Genomic DNA, 19,461 nt, shown 5'->3' with positions numbered 1-19,461 from the left:
CCTGTGTCCTCAAGTCTGTTCTCTACATCTGCATCTTTATTCTTGCCCTGTCACTGGGTTCATCAGTACCATTTTTTTAGATTCCATATATATGAGTTAGATTACAGTTTTGTTTTTCTCTTTCTGGCTTACTTCGCTCTGTATGACAGTCCCTAGGTCTATCTACCTCATTACGTATAGTTCAATTTCATTCCTTTTTATGGCTAAATAATATTCCATTGTATATATGTGCCACATCTTCTTTATCCATTTATCAGTTGATGGGCATTTAGGTTGCTTCCATGTCCTGGCTATTGTAGATAATGCTGCAATGAACATTGTGGTACATGTTACTTTTTGGATTAGGGTTTTCTCTAGGTATATGCTCAGGAGTGGCATTGCTGGGTCATATGATAGTTCCATTTTTAGTTTTTTAAGGAACCTCCATGCTGTTTTCCATAGTGGCTGTACCAATTTACATTCCCACCAACAGTGCGGGAGGGTTCCCTTTTCTCCTCACCCTCTCCAGCATTTATTGTTTCTAGATTTTTTGATGATGGCCATTCTGCCCAGTGTAAGGTGATACCTCATTGTGACTTTGACTTGCATTTCTCTAATGATTAGTGATGTTGAGCATCTTTTCATGTGTTTGTTGGCCATCTACATGTCTTCTTTGGAGAAATGTCTATTTAGGTCTTCTGCCCATTTGTGGGTTGGGTTATTTGTTTTTTTAGTCTTAAACTGCATGAGCTGCTTGTATATTTTGGAGATTAATCCTTTGTCCGTTGCTTTGTTGGCAAATATTTTCTCCCATTCTGAGGGTTGTCTTCTTGTCTTGTTTATGGTTTCTTTTGCTGTGCAAAAGCTTTTAAGTTTCATGAGGTCCCATTTGTTTATTCTTGATATTATTTCCATGATTCTAGGAGGTGGGTCAAAAAGGATCTTGCTTCAATATATTTCATTGAGTGTTCTGCCTATGTTTTCCTCTAGGAGTTTTATAGTGTCTGGCCTTACATGTAGGTCTTTAATCCATGTTGAGTTTATTTTTGTGTATGGTGTGAAGAAGTGTTCTAATTTCATTCTTTTACATGTTGCTGTCCAATTTTCCCAGCACCACTTATTGAAGAGGCTGTCTTTTTTCCATTGTATATTCTTACCTCCTTTGTCAAAGATAAGATGCCTATATGTGTGTGGATTTATCTCTGGGCTCTCTATTCTGTTCCATTAATCTATATTTCTATTTTTGTGCCAGTACCATACTGTCTTGATCACTGCAGTCTTGTAGTATAGTTTGAAGTCAAGAAGCCTGATTCTTCCAGCTCTGTCTTTCCTTCTCGAGATTGCTTTGGCTATTTGGGGTCTTTTGCATTTCCACACAAATTGTAAAATTTCTTGTTCCAGTTCTGTGAAAAATGCTATTGTTAGTTTGATAGGGGTTGCATTGAATCTGTAAATTGCTTTGGGTAGTATAGTCATTTTCACAATGTTGATTCTTCCAATCCAAGAATGTGGTATGTCCCTCCATCTGTTTGTATCATCTTTGATTTCTTTCATCAGTGTCTGGAAGCTTTCCCCCGTCACAGCCTCCTCCCAGAGGGACACATCTCCTCGGGATTCCTTTATCTCTTTTCTTCCCTTTTTTCTTTCGCTCTACCCAGTTAAGTGGGAATTTTCTTGCCTTTCTGGAGGTCCAAGGTCCCTGCCAGCATTCGGAAGGTGTCCCCTAGGAGCTGTTCCACAAGTAGATGTATTCTTGCTGTATTTATGGGGAGGAAGGTGATCTCCACGTCTTACTCCTCTGCCATCTTTTTTTGGTCTCTCAGCATACTATTTTCAAGGTCCATCTGTATTATAGCATGAATCAGTACTTCATTCCTTTTTTATGATGGAATAATATTCTATTCTATGGATATGCCACATTTTGTTTTGACATTTATCAGTTCATAGACATTTGAGTTATCTCCATTTTTCAGCTTTTATGAGTAGTGCTGTTATGAATATTTGTGTACATTTTGAGTGCAAGTTTTTGTGTGGACATATATTTTCATTTTTATTGGATATATATCTAGGAATGGAATTTCTGGATCATACAGAAACTTTATGTTTAACTTTTTGAGGAACTTACCAAACGTTTTCGAAAGTAGCTGCACTATTTTACATTCCTACTAGCAATGCATAGTTTCTTTAATCTTTGCCAACACTTCTGAGTGTCTGTCTTTTAAATTATAACCATGATAATGGGTATAAAGTATCTCACTGGGGTTTCAATTTGCATTTGCCTGATGGCTAATGATGTTGAGCATTTTTTTTAATGGGCCTATTGGATATATGTATATCTTCTTTAGAGACATGTATCCTTTGCTTATTTTTAAATTGGGTTATTTGCCAAGTTGTAAGAATCCTTATATATTCTGGATACTACATCTTTATCGAATATATGATATGCAAATCTTTTCTCCCATTTTATGTGTTGTCTTTTTTCTTTTTTGATGGTGTCCTTCAAAGCATGAAAGTTTAAAAATTGGGTGAAGTCCAATTTATGTTTTCTTTTGTCGCTTCTTCTTTTGGTATCATATCTAAAGATAATTTAAGATCATAAAGATTTACAGTAATGTTTTTTCTAAGAGTTTTATAGTTTTAGCTGTTTTAATTTCAATCTTTGAAATCCATGTTGAGTCCATTTTTTGTATGTGTTGTAAAGTGGTGGGAGTCCATTTTAATTCTTTTGCATGTAGATAGCCAGTTCATTTCTTGAGAAGATGATTCTTTCACCACTGAATAGTTTTGACACAAAAAATCAGTTGATCAAACCCCAGGAGTCTCACAGTCAGCCAACCTAGGACCCAATCTTGCCCATCAGTGGGCTGGAAGCCTCTGCACAAAACACGGCCTTGCAGCCAACCAGGCCGAGGAGTGGATCAGCAAACTGGAAGACAGAGTAGTGGAAATCACCCAATCTGAACAGGAAAAAGAAAAGAGGTTTTTTAAAAGAGAACATTTTAAGAGACCTGTGGGACAACATCAAGCATACTAAAATTTACATTATAGGGGTTCTAGAAGGAGGCAAGAGAGAGAAAGAGGCACATAACTTATTTGGAGATATAATAGCTGAAAACTTCCCTGACCTTGGAAAGGAAATAGACATCCACATCCAGGAACCACAGAGATTACCAAAGAAAATGAACCCAGAGAAGTCCACACCAAGACATATTATGATTAAAATGGCAAAAATTAAAGAAAGAATTTTAAAAGCAGCAAAAGAGAAGCAACTAGATACATACAAAGGAACTCTTATAAAATTTTCAGCTGCCTTTTCAGCAGAAAATTTGCAGGCCAGAAGGGAGTGGTACAATATACTCAAAGTGATGAAAGGAAAAACCTGCAAATGATTACACACCAATAAAATGGACAACTGAGAAGAAATGGATACATTCCTAGAAATGTAAAATCTCCCAAGACTTATCAGATAGAAATATAAAATATTAACAGACCAATTACCTTTAATGAAATTGAATCAGTAATTTAAAAAGAACCCAACAAACAAAAATCTAGGACCAGACAGCTTCACAGGTGAATTCCATGAAACAATTTCTTGCATAAGTCTAAAAAATTGAAAAGGAAGGAACTTCTGAACTCATTCTATGAGGACAGCATCACTCTGATACCAAAACCAAAGACACCACAAAGAAAGAAAATTACAGGACAATATAACTGATGAACATAGACTGAAAACAACCTCAACAAAATATTAGCAAACCCAGCTCAAGAATACGTTCACAGGATAACACACCATGATCAAGTGGGATTTAGTCCAAGGATGCAAGGATGTTTCAGTATTAGCAAATCAATCAGTGCAATACATCACATTAACAAATTGAAGAATAAAAATCATATGATCATCTTAATAGATTCAGAAGATGCTTTTGACAAATCAAACATCTACTTATGATAAAAACGCTTAACAAATTGTGTATAGAGGATCATATCTCAACATAATATGACAAACTCACAGCCAGCAGCATACTCAATCAGAAAAAAGGCATGGATGTCCAGTGTCACCACTTTTATTCAACATAGTCTTGAAAGTCCTAGCCATGGCAATCAGACAAGAAAAAGAAATAAGGAATCCAGGTTAGAAAGGAGGAAGTAAAACTGTAACTGTTTGCAGATGATGTGATACTATATATAGAAAAGCCTAAATATGCCACCAAAAAAACTATTAGAACTAATAAATGAATTCAGTAATGTTCCAGGATGCAAAATTAATATACTGAAATCTGTTGCATTTCTATACACTAATAATGAACTATCAGAAAAATTAAGATAATTTTGTTTACTATTACATCAAAAAGAATAAAGTATCTAGGAATAAATCTAACCATGGACTTAAAAGACCTGTACTTGGAAAATTATAAGACATTGATGAAACACATTGAAGATGACACAAACAAATGAAAAGATATTTCATACTCTTGGATTGGAAGAATTAATATTGTTAAAACACCCATAATATTCAAGGCCCTCTGCAGATTCAGTGCAATCCCTATCAAAATGCCACTGGCATTTTTTACAGAACTAGAACAAATAATTCTGTTATTTGAGTGGAAACACAAAATACCATAGCCAAAGCAATCTTGAGAAAAAAGAACAAACCTGAACATATCATGTGCTTTTATTTCAAACTATACTACAAAGCTACAGTAATAAAAACACTATGATACACAAAAACAGACATATAGATCAATGGAACAGAATAGAGAGTTCATAAAGAATTCACACTCTAGGGGCTTCCTAGGTGGTGCAGTGGTTAAGAATCCGCCTGCCAATGCAGAGGTCATGGGTTCGATCCCAGCTCCAGGAAGATCCCACATGCCACGGAGAAACTAAGCCCGTGTGCCAAAAAAAAAAAAAAAAAAAAGAATTCACACTTACATGGGCAATTAATCTACGATAGATGAGCAAGATGTACAATTGGGAAAAGATAGCCTCTTTAATGAATGGTACTGGGGAAACCAGACAGCTATATGCAAATGAGTCAAACTTTCTTGCACCATATACAAAAATAAACTCAAAAATGGATTAAAGACTTAAATGTAAGATCTAAAACCATAAAACTCTTAGAATAAAACATAGACAGTATGCTCTTTGATGTTGGTCTTAGCAGGGTTTTTTTTGTTTTTGTTTTTTGATCTATCTTCTCAGGCAAGGGCAGAAAAGCAAAAGTAAACAAATGGGACTTCATCAAACTAAAAAGCTTTTTGCAAAGTGAAGGAAACTACCAAAAAAAAAAAGGAAAGAAAGAAAAGAAAAGAAAAGGCAGTCTACCAAATGGGAGAAGATATTTGCAAATGGTATATCTGATAAGGGATCAATATTCAAAGTATACAGGAAAATTCATACAGCTCAACATCAAAAAACAAACAACCCGATTAAAAAATGAGCAGAAGACCTGAATAGACATTTTTCCAGAGAAGGCATACAGATGGCCAATAGGCACATTAAAAAAATGCTCAACATCACTAATCATCAGGGAAAAGCAAATCAAAACTACAATGAGATATCACCTCACACTTGTCAGAATGGCTGTTATCAAAAAGACAAGAAATAACACATGTTGGTGAAGATGTAGACAAAAGGGAACTCTTGTACACAATTGGTGGGGATGTAAATTGCTGCAGTCACTATGGAAAACAGCATGGAGAGTCCTCAAAAAATTAAAAGTAGAACTATCATAAGTTCCAGCAGTTCCAATCCTGGGTATTTTTTCTTTTGAAGCAAACAAAAACACGAATTCAAAAAGATATGAGGGTGAGTCAAAAATTATCTGCACTATGGCTGTAGAATTTAATTAACTTTTAGAAAAGACAAATACATCATTTTTCGACATAATCTCCATGCTTTTCAATACACTGTGTCCATCTGTCAACAAGCTTTCGTATTCCCTCATTAAAAATGTTTTAGGCTGAGCTGCAAGCTACGAATACACCGTCTTCACTTCTTCATCAGAAGTGAATCTTTGTCCTCATAGGGCTGCTTTCAGGGGATCAAACAGGTGAAAGTCTAATGGAGCAAGATCAGGACTATAGAGAGGATTCTTTAACACCTCAAAACGATGTTTTTGCAGAGTGTCGACAGTGTGGGCAGAAGTGTGCAGATGTGCATTGTCGTGCAAGATCACAGTGTTCTTGGATAGCAGTCCTCTGCGTTTAATCCGAAGTTTAGTCTTCAGCTCTTCAATAAGCATCTCATTGTAATGAGCACTGTTGATTGTTGAACGTTTTCCTGATAATGTTCCAATACTGGCCCTTGAGAATCCCAGAAAACTATAAGCATCAATTTTCCAGCTGATGGTTGACTTTTGAACTTTTTCTTGGTCGGCGATTGAGGAAGTTTCCATTCCATATTCTGCAGTTTGCTCTAAGGTTTGTAGTGATGAATCCATGTCTTGTCACCAGTAATGATTCTTTTTAAGAAACTTTCACCTTCCTTAGAGTATCAGTCCAAATTTTGTTTGCAGATATCTAAATGCTTCTGTTTATGCTCTTCCGTAAGTTGTTTCGGTACCCATCTTGCAGGAATTGTTTGAAACCTAAGTCTGTCATGGATTACTTCTGCTTAACTTAACCCAAACTCAAAAATGTAGGTAGTTTTACTTTGATAGTGCTAGAAAATTACTAGATTATGTATTATCCCTGATATTGTTAAGTAAGTATATCTGACTTCTGATCTCTGACTTCTTTGCATATAGTTTGTTTCTTTTTATTGATGAGTAGTATTCCATTTTATGAATATACTACAATTTATCCATTTGCCAGTTATGGACTATTGAGTTGTTTCTGATTTTTGGTGATTATGAACCAAGCTGCTATATCTTTTGTACAGGTTTTTGTGTGGATGTATGTTTTTATTTCTTTAAGTTAAATCTCTAGGAGTGAGATTGCTGAGATATATGGTATATTTAAATTGATAGAAACTGCTAAATATCAATTTATGACCGATAACATCCATTTATGATAAAAACACAACAAAGAGGGAAATACCTCAGCAAAATAAAGTCCATAAATGAGGAGCCCACAGCCAACATCATACTCAGTGGTGAAAAACTGAAAGTTTTTCCTCTAAGATCAGGAACAAGACAAAGATGCCTACTCTTGCCACTTTTATTCAACATGGTATTGGAAGTCCTAGACACATCAGTTAGGCAAGAAAAAGAAATAAAATGCATCCAAATTGGAAAGGAAGAAGTAAAACTGTCACTATTTGCATACAACATGATATTATATGTAGAAAATCCTAAAGACCCCACTAAAAAATTTGTGGAACTATAAATGAATTCAGTAAAGTTGCAGAATACAAAATCAACACAGAAAAATCAGTTGCATTTCTATTCACTAATAACTATCAGAAAGAGAAATTAAGAAAATAATCTTATTACAATTGCATCAAAAAAAAAAAAAATACCCCAGGATACATTGAACCAAAGAGGTAAAAGATCTATACACTGAGAACTATAGGACATTGAAGAAAGAAATTGAAGAAGACACAAACAAATTGAAAGATATTTTTTGCTCATGGATTGGAGGAATTAATATTGTTAATACTACCAGAGCAATCTATAGATTTATTTCATCTAATATGTCATATTTATTGGCATAAAGTTGTTCATAATATCCCATTGTTATCCTTTTGATATCTGTACTGTGAGGTTCTCTTTTTCATTCCTGATGTTTGTAATTTTTCTTTTCTTTTTTGTTCTTAACCAGCCTTGGTAGGAATTCATCAACATCATTAGTCATTTTACTGAAGAGTTTATTATGTTAATTTCTCTCTTTTTTTTCTTCTTTCATTGGTTCATATTCTTATTTTTACCCTTACTTGGTCTTTATTTTGGGGGGGTTAGTTTACTCTTTTTGTGCTAGCTTATTAAGATAGAGGCTGAGGTCACTGACTTTATACCTTGCCAACATTTAAAGCTACAAATTTCCCTCTGAGCACTTCTTTCATTGCATCTCTCAAATTGCATCTCTCAAATTGTATATGTTGTGCTTTGGTTACCACTTAGCTGAAATACTTTCTAATTTATCTTATGATATCTTCTTTGAACTATGGATTATTTTAAAATGTGCTATTTAATCTCTAAGTATTTGCACATTTTGTAGATATCTTATTTTTATTGATTTCTAATTTAATACATGTTGGTCAGAGAATATATTTTGCACAACTCAAATTTTTTATATTGATTAAGATTTGTTTTAAAACCCAGCATATGATCTGTCTAGGTGAATATTCTGTATGCAGTTAAAAGAACATATATTCTGTAGTTGTTGACTAGTAGTCTATAGATATCAATTAAGTTATATTGTTTGCTAGTTTGGTTGAATTTTCTAATATTTACTGATGTTATTCTACTTGTTCTAGTAATTACTAGGTGCAGGGTGTTCAGATCTTCAATTCTGATTGTGGGTCCATCTATTCTGCCTTTTAATTCTGTCAGCTTTTGCTTTATTTATTTGGAATGCTCTTGTTAGATGTGTACACATTTGGTATTGTTGCAAAATTTATGGATATGATCTTACGGAATGTACTTTTTCTGTTGCTCTTTTTTGTCTTATTTTTCTTGCTCTTCTCTTCATTTCCTCCAATTTCCTTCCTTACGTTCATACTTTGTATGTGTGTATTTCTTGTCAGCTATTTTAATATTTTAGGAACAGAGCAGGACTTAAATAAATACACATACTGCTTTTTCTTGTAAGTATAGTTTTATATATTGGGAGATTTTTCTTTCAAATATAAAGGAGAAAAATGAAAATTCCTCTTAATTGAAGATTACTGTCTCTTTCCAGGAGATAAAGATCAATTTTATAACAACATTCACAAAAATGAACTTACAACCATTTCTGATCTTCAGAAAAATTTAAATGCTATAGGAATGTATCTAACAGATGATAAAATAAAGACAACTTTGGATAACACTAATCCTAGTGGTGAGTTATTGTTTCACTTTAAACCAACAAAGTTTGAGTATTTCAGAAGAAGCTTTACTGTTAATGCCCAAGGAGATGCATCCCTATGTATCTTTTAAAAGAAAAATAAAAAATGTTTTTTCTTATCTTTTAATTGATGCATTTATTTTGAGTAATTGATTTTCAAAGTAATATGTCTGGCAGCTATTATTTTAGATCACATGTTACAAGATGATTAACAGTCCTCCACTTTATTTTTGTGCTTATAATTCTGGTTTTATAACATCAAATGGTCTTTTTAAGAAACTATCTACATTCTTTTTTTCTTTCTTTTTTTAAAGAAAGATGAAGTGGTGAATTTTAAGGATTTCATCAGAGAGTTGGCCAACCCTGATGAATTTACTGAGTGCCAAAGTAAGTATGAAATTTGAAATGAATTTGAACAGAAACTCATGTTTCTGGATTGGTATATGTGTAGATATTTGTGTATAAATTATATATATACTCTACCAAGCCTCTCTTTTCATTTTCTTATTTAAACATAGTAGATGTATATATTTTTAAAACTAGGCTTTCAAATTTATGAACATTTATTTTTCATAATATTCTTGAATTACTCTAAAAATTTGTCATCTCTGTATTTATTCTTTTTCAGGTATTTTCATGTATATTCTTTCTCTTTTCTTTATCAATCTTGTCAAAGATTTATCTCTCATTATCAAAAATAATCAGATTTTGGTTTCTTTAATCACCTCTAGTGATTTCTGCCCTCTTCTGTTCTTATCTGTATTTATTTCTTCATATTTATTTGCATTTACTCTCTAGCTCACTGTCATAAACTTTAGCTAAATGCTTACCTTTTTTCAGTCTGTTTTGAAATTTCAACACAATTCTATCACAGAGACACTAAAACAAGCCTTGGACCATGGACATTGAGACTGAGAATTGTAGTCCTAAGACTGAGGCTTTATTTTATTTTATTTATTTTATTTTATTTTATTTTATTTTATTTTATTTTATTTTTGGCCATGCCACATGGCTTGTGGGATCTTAGTTTCCCAAGCAGGGATTGAACCCAGGCTTCCTCAGTGAAAGCACTGAGTGCTAACAGCTGCACTGCCAGGGAATCCCCAAGACTGAGGCTTTAAAATGAGTATTAAAATAAGTGGATTTTCTCTAATTTAATCTGTAATTTGAATACAATTCCAATCAATATCTCAGAACGATTTTTGTGAGAACCTTGACAAAATAATTCTGAAATTTTTTGTAGAAGATTACAGGTCTATGAATAGCTAAGACCTTGCTTTGGCAGATATTAGTACATATTATAATACTATCATAATAAAGTGTTATAATAGTCCAATGCATCATAATACAGATATCCAGCAGACTCCTATTTATAAAAACTTGACATATGATAGAGATGACATCATTAGTCAGTGGGAAAAATATGTGTTACTTAGTATGTGATTTGGGAAAACTGGCTCATTATATGGAGGAAAATGAAGTTGAATTGCTACTTCATACCATATCCAAAAATAATCTTCAAATGAATTAATCTGAAAAGTAAAACATTAAAGCTGATGGAGAAAATATTGTGCCTTGTGGTTGTGAATAATTTCTTAAAAATAATATTCCCAAAAGCATGACCATAGAGAAAAAAAGTATTTGATTATATCATAATTATGCATTTATGGTGAATGAAGGACTCTAAAAAATTACCTGATATGTAACAGACTAGAAGACAATAATTACAACTTTGAAGACTAACAAAAGATTAATATCTTGACTATATAAGAAATTCTGCAACTCAATAGTAGAAAGAAAAATAATCATTGGAAAATAAGGATGTAAGAAGTCAGTATACAGAAGGAGAAACGCAAGTGGCTAAATATGTATATGAAGAGAGGTGAGAATACTCAAGAATTGCTGAGGGGTAGGTAAAATAGTGTGTAGTGAGTCATCCTGCATAGCAATCTAGCAGTATTTGTCAAATTAAGTATGGATATTTCTTTGGACCCAATAATCCTGTCTTAGGTAAATAGCCTAGAGAAGTTTCTTGTAGAGACATGTAGAAGAATGCTCATTGCAACATTGTTTATGGGAGGAAAAGAAATGAAAGTAACCTAGGTGTCCATCACTAGGTGAATGGTTAAATAAAATATGCTGTATGCATACAGCGAATCATAAACAATAAACTAAATTTACATTTGCACCATAGAGAGACCTCAGTACTATTCAATTCAGTGAAGAGAGAGAAGAAATACAATAAATTTGTAGCATAAAATACTTTATGTAAGTTAGATTTATGCTAATGCCCATAAGACAACACTGTGTATATACATATATGTTTTTTTCAGGTGAACACATAATTCTAAAGAGAAAAATGAGAGCTAGATTGAAAAAGATTGAGATTGAAGTGCCAATATTAACAAGCTTGATTTAAGAAACAGACATAGTACTTTATATCCTAAAAGCACATTCTCTTCAAATGCCTATGGAACATTCATGAAAATTGATGATGTATTTAAGCCACAAAGAAAATATATGTATTCATATATTGGTCACTAAATTGTTAGAACTCTTTCGGAAAGTGTATGGATATTCTTCTTTATTTGGATAAAACTAATAGAAACAAGTAATCTTGTCCATGTTTTTAAAATAAGATGTTCATTTATTGGAGTGTAATGGTCACAGTAATAAATATGATGGAGACCTGCTCTTCCACTTCTCCAACCTTGGATTTCAGAGAGGGTATTTCTTATAGACAGAGCTCCACCAACAAGTGTGATGTTTCCTCTGGGTTTTTCTTAAATACCATTCACCAGTCTAAGGAAATTGCCTTCTATTCCTTGTTTGCTAAAAGGATTGAATTTATATTTGTTTGTTTATTTGGTTTATCTTGGATTTCCCAAACAACTTTTATGTATCTCTTAAGGTAGGTCATATGAGTTTTCTCTTTTGATCTATTAGTGTGGTGAATTACATGAGTTGATTTTTATAATATTAAATGAAACCTGAATTTTTGGATAAACCCATTTTGGTCTTGATATTTTATTCCCTTTATTTTTCTAATGAAATAGAAAAATTTATTTTTATAATACTTAGTTTACAATTTATTCATCTTTGTTTATGAGTGAGGCTAACCTGTAGTTTTCTTTTCTTATACTAGCATTGTCAGGCTTCAATGTCAAATTGTACTTGTAATTTGAAAAGTATTCTTTCTTTTTCTGAATCCTAAAATAGTTTGGATAACATTGGAATTGTACATTCCTTTCATGTCGAGTGGTATTCACAAAAGAAGCCATTTGAGCCTTGATAGTTCTTTTTGTGTAGGTTTTTGATTACTAATTCATCTTCTTTCATGTCATATGATTATTAGTTTTTCTTTTATTTTTGAAGTCAGTTTTGGTAAATTTTTTCCCTAGGAGTTTGTCCTTTTCATATGAAAAATTTATTGCTATAATGCTACTAAATTCTTAGTATTTTTGTAATATTTACATGTATAGTAATGCTCCCATTTCATTCCTCATATTTTAAAAAAAAATTTTATTATAGTTGCTTTACAATGCTGTGTTCATTTCTCCTATACAGCAAAGTGAATCAGCTATATGTATACATATATCCCCTCTTTTTTAGATTTTCTTCCCATTTAGGTCAGTAGTGTTCCCTGTGCTATACAGGTTCTCATTAGTTATCTATTTTATAAATTATAGTGTACACATGTCAGTCCCAATCTGCCAGTTTATTCCACCCCTCCTTCCCTCCTTGGTAACCATAAGTTTGTTCCCTACATCTGTGACTCTATTTCTACTTTGCAAATAAGTCCATCTCTACCATTTTTCTAGATTCCACATATGAGTGATATTATATGATATTTTTTAAAATAAATTTATTTATTTACTTATTGGCTGAGTTGGGTCTTCGTTGTGGCACATGGGCTTTCTCTATTTGTGGAGATCAGGGGCTACTCTTCATTGTGGCATGTGGGCTTCTCATTGCGGTGGCTTCTCTTGTGGAGCATGGGCTCTAGGTGCATGGGCTTCAGTAGTTGCGGCACATGGGTTCAATAGTTGTGGCTTGTGGGCTGTAGAGCACAGGCTCAGTAGTTGTGGCACACAGGCTTAGTTGCTTCATGGCATGTGGAATCTTCCTGGACCAGGGCTCGAACCCGTGTCCCCTGCATTGGCAGGCAGATTCTTAACCACTGCACCACCAGGGAAGTCCCTGATATTTGTTTTTCTCTTTTTGACTTACTTCACTTTATATGACAATCTCTAGGTCCATCCATGTCTCTGCAAATGACACTATTTCATTCCTTTTCATGGCTAAGTAATATTCCATTGTATATATGCACCACATCTTCTTTATCTATTCATCTGTTGATGGGCATTTAGGTTGCTTCCATGTCCTGACTACTGTAAATAGTGCTGCACTGAACATTGAGGTGCATGTATCTTTTTGAATTATGGTTTTCTCCAGGTATATGCCCAGGAGTGGGATTGCTGGGTCATGTGGTAGTTCTATTTTTAGTTTTTTTGAGGAACCTTCATATTGTTCTCCATAGTAAATTGGCTGTACCAATATACATTCCCACCAACAATGTAGGAGGGTTCCCTTTCCTCCACATCTTCTCCAGCATTTATTGTTTGTAGATTTTTTGATGATGGCTGTTCTGACTGGTGTGAAGTGATACCTCATTGTAGTTTTGATTGGCATTTCTCTAATAATTAGTGATGTTGAGCATCTTTTCATGTGTTTGTTGGCCATCTGTATGTCTTCTTTGGAGAAATGTCTATTTAGGTCTTCCCTCCATTTTTTGATGTTGAGCTGCATGAGCTGTTTGTATATTTTGGAAATTAATCCTTTGTTGGTTGCTTCATTTGCAAATATTTTCTGCCATTGTGAGAGCTATCTTTTTGTTTTGTTTATGGTTTCCTTTGCTGTGCAAAAGCTTTTAAGTTTCATTAGGTCCTATTTGTTTATTTTTGTTTTAATTTTCATTACTCTAGGAAATGGATCAAAAAAGATCTTGCTGCGATTTATGTCGAGGAGTGTTCTGCCTATGTTATCCTCTAAAAGTTTTATAGTGTCTGGTCTTACATTTAGATCTTTGATCCATTCTGAGTTTATTTTTGTGTATGGTGTTAGGGAGTGTTCTAATTTCATTCTTTTACATGTAGCTGTCCAATTTTCCCAGCACCACTTATTGAAGAGGCTGTCTTTTCTCTATTGTATATTCTTGCCTCCTTTGTCATAGATTAGGTGACCATAGGTGCTTAGGTTTATCTCTGGGCTCTCTATCCTGTTTCGTTGATCTATATTTCTGATTTTGTGCTGGTATCGTACTGTCTTGATTACTGTAGCAGTGTAGTATAATCTGAAGTCAGGGACATATCGGTTATTTTTTTTTCCTTTTTTAGATCATTTATGCTAGTGGTTTGTTAATTTAAATAACTCAACTAATTTTTGGCTTTCTCTTCTTTCTCATGAAACAGAAATTTTTTCCAAGGAAATTAAAAAACATGTTTTCTCTTCCTTTACTGTCTTTGCTGTGTAAAGCATCTCTGTAGGGAGTGGCCCTATGCATTCTGTCATACTCTTTAGGTATTTATTCTTAAATGAAAATTACCATGTATGTGTTTTTGTATTATATAACCTGTGTATAGTTCTTTAAATTATGGATCACATAGTGGGTTGTGATATAAATTTAGTTAGTCCTGAGTAGAGTTTAAAAATTAAGTGGAATAATGTGAAATTTCTTGGAAGATGTCAGAGTATACCACAGGGTAAGTATTATTTCATAAAACTTTTATTTCTGTGTCTGAGTGTTCACAATCTAAATGTATTTATTACTGTGAATTATGGTCACAGAAATTTGAAAGCTGAATGTAATAATACTAAAACAACACCAAATCCCTGCCTTAATAAGTTTAAAATTTACTTTATTAAATGCTGCTTTATTTCTTAACTTTTCAGAAAGAAAAATGATCTTAAAAGATGTAATTGATATTTTCACTAATTCACCTAAACCGTCAACACCATTCAAGAGTAAATATAGTAAAAGAATGAAAATTAAAAACGAGTTTTTAAAGTCATCATGGTATTCTACATTTTATAAAATATACTTTGTTTTGCCATGTATTTTCAATAGTTTGTTTTCTCTGCTTTATTCAAGGTATTGTAATTTGCTTTGTTATTCCTTACAGTATTCAATCTATGCTTTGACTATAGTAAATTATTTAGAATTACCCAAAATCTACTTTCTTTTTTTGTGATTTTATTTAAATTTTTTAAAATTTATTTTTTATTGAGTAAATGTTAGTCTATAGCATTATATGTTTCATGTGCATAACATTATATTTCTACCTCTGTATACCCTACATGTTCAGCACCAAAATTTTATTTTTCATCTGTCATCGTGCAATTAATCCCCTTTACCCATTTTGCCCTCCTCCCTGCCCCTTCCCCTGTGATGACCACTACTCTGTCCTCTGTATCTATGTGCTTGTTTTTATTTGGTTTATTTATTTATTTGTCTATTTATTTTGTATTCCACATATGAGTGATGTCATATGGTATTTGTCTATCTCCATCTAACCTATTTCACTTAGCATACTACCCTCAAGGTCCATCCACATTATTGCAAATGGCAAGATTTCAGTCTTTTTTATGGCTTAGTACTATTCCATTGTATATATATATATATTTTTATTTTTAAAATAATTTTATTGAAATTTGTGTGAGTTTATTTCTGTTTTGTAAATAAGTTTATTTGTATTGTTTTTTAGATTCCACATGTAAGTGATATCATGTGATATTTGTCTTTCTCTTTCTGACTTACTTCACTTACTATGATAATCTCTAGGTCCATCCATGTTGCTGCAAAATGGCATTATTTTATTTTTTTTTACGGCTGAGTATTATTCCATTGTGTGTGTGTGTGTGTGTATGTGTGTGTATGCTGTGATGAACATGGGGGTGCATATGTCTTTTTGAATTAGTGTTTTCATAATCTATGGATAAATACTCAGAAGTGGGACAGCTAGGTCACAGGGTAGTTCTATTTTCTGGAGGAATCTTCATACAGTTTTCTATAGTGGCTGCACCACCAACATTTCTACACATGCTCACCAACAGTTTTTATTTCTTGCCTTTTTGATAATGGCTATTCTAATAGGAGTGAGGTGATATCTCTGGTTTTGATTTGCATTTCCCTAATAATTAGTGATGTTGAACATTTTTTCGTGTGCCTGTTGCCTATTTGTATATCTTCTTTGGAAAAATGTCTATTCAGCTCCTCTCCTATTTTTTAAATCATTTTTTTTGTTATTATTGTTGGGTTTTATGAGTTCTTTATATATTTTGGATACTAACCCCTTATCACATGTAGCATGTGCAAATATCTTCTCCCATCTGGTAGCTTGTCTTTTTGTTTTATTGATGGTTTCCTTTGCTGTGCAGAACCTTTTTAGTTTGATGTAGTCCATTTATTTATTTTTGCTTTTGTTTTTCTTGCCTAAGGAGACGTATCCAGAAAGATATTACTAAGACATGTCAAGAATGAACTGCCTATCCTTTCTTGTAGGAGTGTTATGGTTTCAGGATTTACATTCAAATCTTTAATTCATTTTGAGTTGGTTTGTCTATAGTGTGAGACAGTGGTCCAACTTCTTTTTCTTTTCTTTTATTACATGCAGATGTCCAGTTTTTCCAACACCATTTATTGAAGAGACTATCCTTTCTCCAGTGTATGTTCTTGCTTGTTTGTTCTTCTCTGTTTGTGACAAGTGTTACAAGGTCACTGTGTAGAATTGGACTCCATGGTTTGGAAATTCTGAATTTTTCTATGTTGGTTTTATAATTTGTTTATTATTTCTAAAAGTTTTTTGGTGGAGCCGTTAGGGTTTTGTATATATAAAATCATGCCATCCTCAGATAGTGACTGTTTTACTTCTTCCTTTCCAATATGGATGCTTTTTATTTAGTTATTTTTTTCATGCCTAATTGCTGTGGCTAAGACTTCCAATACTGTGTTGAATGAGAGTGGCATCATTATCTTATTCCTGATTTTAGAGGAATAGCTTTTAGTGTTTAACCATTGAGTATGATATTAGCTGTGAATTTCTCATATATGGCCTTCATTATGTTGAGGTACATTCCTTCTGTGCCCACTTGACTAAGAGTTTTCATCATAAATGACTGTTGAATCTTGTCAAATGCTTTTTCTGTGTCTATTGAGATGATCATATAGTTTTTATCCTTTATTTTCTTAGGATAGTGTATCATGTTGATTGATTTGCAGACATTGAACCATCTTTGCATCCCTGGAATAAATCCCACTCAGTCAAGGTGAGTGATCCTTTTAAAGTATTGTTGTATTCATTTTGCTAATGTTTTGTTGAGGATTTTTGCATCTACATTTCTCAGACATATTAGACTGTAATTTTCTTTTTTTGTGTGGTGTCTTTGTCTGGTTTTGGTATCAGGGTAATGTTGGTGTTGGAAAATGAGCTGGGAAGTGTTCCCTCCTCTTCAAATTTTTGGAATAGTTTGAGAAAGATAGGTTTTAAATCTTCTTTGAATGTTTGGTAGAATTTACCTGTGAACCCATCTGGTCCTAAACTTTTGTTTTGGGGGAGCTTTTTGATTACTGTTTAATCTCTGTACTAGTGATAAGTATATTCATATTTTCTGTTTCTTCATGATTCAGTCTTGGAAAGTTGTGTGGTTCTAAGAATTTGTTCATTTCTTCTAAGTTGTCCAATTTGTTGGCATACAGATGTTCATAATCTCTTATAATCTTTTGTATTTCTGTGGCATTTGTTATTTTTCCTCTTGTGTTTCTGATTTTATCTATTACAGTCACTCACTTTTTTTCTTAGTGAGTCTAGCTAAAAGTTTGCCAGTTTTGTTTATCCTTTTGAGGAACCAGCTCTTAGTTTCATTTATCTATTCTATTGTCTTTTTAGTCTCTATTTCACTTATTTCTGCTCTAATCTATATTATTTCCTTTCTTCTACTGACTTTGGGCTTTAGTTTGGGTTCTTTTTCTAGTTCCTTAAGATGCGAGTTTAGATTATTTGAGATTTTTCTTGTTTCTTGAGTAGGCCTCTATTTCTATAAACTTCCCTCTGTGTGCCACTTTTTCTGCATCCCACAGATTTTGGTATGTTGTATTTTCATTTTCATTTGTCTTCAGGTAATTTTTAATTTCTCCTTTGATTTCTTTTTTTAAAATTTCTTATTGGAGTATAATTGATTTACAATGTTGTGTTAGTTTCAGGTGTATAGTGAAGTGAATCAGTTATACATATACATGTATCCACTCTTTTTTAGATTCTTTTCCCATCTGGACCATTACAGAGTATTGAGTAGAGCTCCCTGTGCTATATAGTAGGTCCTTGTCAGTTAGCTATTTTATATATAATAGTGTATATATGTCAATCTCAATCTCCCAATTTATTCCTATGCCCCTCTGCCCCCAGTAACCATAAATTAGCTTTCTACATCAATGTCCTTTGATTTCTTTATTGACCCAATAATTGTTCAGTAGCATGTTGTTCTGTCTTCATGTATTTGTGATTTTTCTGGCTTTCTTTTGTAGTTGATTTCTAGTTGCATACCATTGTGATAAAAACAAAGATGCTTAATATGATTTCAGTATTCTTAATTATTGAGATTTAGTTTGTGTCCCAACATATGGTTTATCCTTGAGAAAGTTCTGTGTGCATTTGGGAAGAATATATATTCTGATGCATTTTGATAGGCTGTTCTATACAAATCTGTCAAATCCATCTGGCCTAATGTTTCATATAAGGCCACTGTTTCCTTGTTGATTTTCTGTCTGGATGATCTAGCCCTTGATGTAATTGGGGTGTTACAGTCCTCTACTATTATTGTGTTGCTGTCAATTTCTTCCCATAGGTGTGTTAATAATTGTTTTATACATTTCAGTGCTTTTATATTAGGTGCATATACATTAATAACTTTATGTCTTCTTAGTGTTGTCCGCTTTATCATCATATACTGTCCATTTTTGTCTCCTGTTACCTTTTTTGGCTCGAAGTCTATTTTGTGTGTTATGAACATGGCTACACCTGCTTTCTTTTGGCTGCCATTTGCCTAGAGTATCACTTCTGTCCTTTCACTTTGGGCCTATGTTTGTCTTTAGAGCTGAGGCAAGTCTCCTGGAGGTAGCATATAGTTGGGTTTAGTTTTTCAGTTCATCCAGCTACTCCGTCTTTTGATTGGTGAACTCAGTCTATTTACATTTAGGGTGATTATTGATAGGTGAGGACATAGTACTGCCATTTTATCGTTTGTTTTCTAGTTGTTCTACAACTCCATTCTTTCTTTTGCCTTGTGTTTCTGTCTGCCATTTCAGTTTGGTGTTCTTCTATAATGCTTTTCTCAGTTTTCTCTTTTATATGTTTCATGTCTCTGCTCTAGATGAAGTTTGTATAAAATGTCTAATAGATAAAAATAGTCCTTTTTCTGCTGATAGCATCTTATCTTC

The 19,461-nt window shown here is 33.2% G+C and overlaps 2 protein-coding genes across 3 annotated transcripts in view; both read left to right on the top strand.

The window, feature by feature from the left end:
- LOC130839970 (RAD52 motif-containing protein 1-like) overlaps positions 1-19,461 on the top strand; it is a 371,059-nt gene that overhangs the window by 251,564 nt on the left and 100,034 nt on the right. The gene's annotated exons all lie outside the window — the stretch shown is intronic.
- The window catches only part of LOC130840237 (EF-hand calcium-binding domain-containing protein 13-like), a 162,482-nt gene that overhangs the window by 97,818 nt on the left and 45,203 nt on the right, over positions 1-19,461 (top strand). Inside the window, 1 exon segment of the mRNA XM_057715538.1 lies at positions 8,823-8,963. Coding sequence (XP_057571521.1) covers positions 8,823-8,963 — 141 coding nt within the window.

This window comes from Hippopotamus amphibius, chromosome 17 (genome assembly GCF_030028045.1).
Source record: "Hippopotamus amphibius kiboko isolate mHipAmp2 chromosome 17, mHipAmp2.hap2, whole genome shotgun sequence".
Taxonomy (NCBI): Eukaryota; Metazoa; Chordata; class Mammalia; order Artiodactyla; family Hippopotamidae; genus Hippopotamus; species Hippopotamus amphibius.
This window is presented reverse-complemented; position numbering and strand designations above follow the sequence as displayed.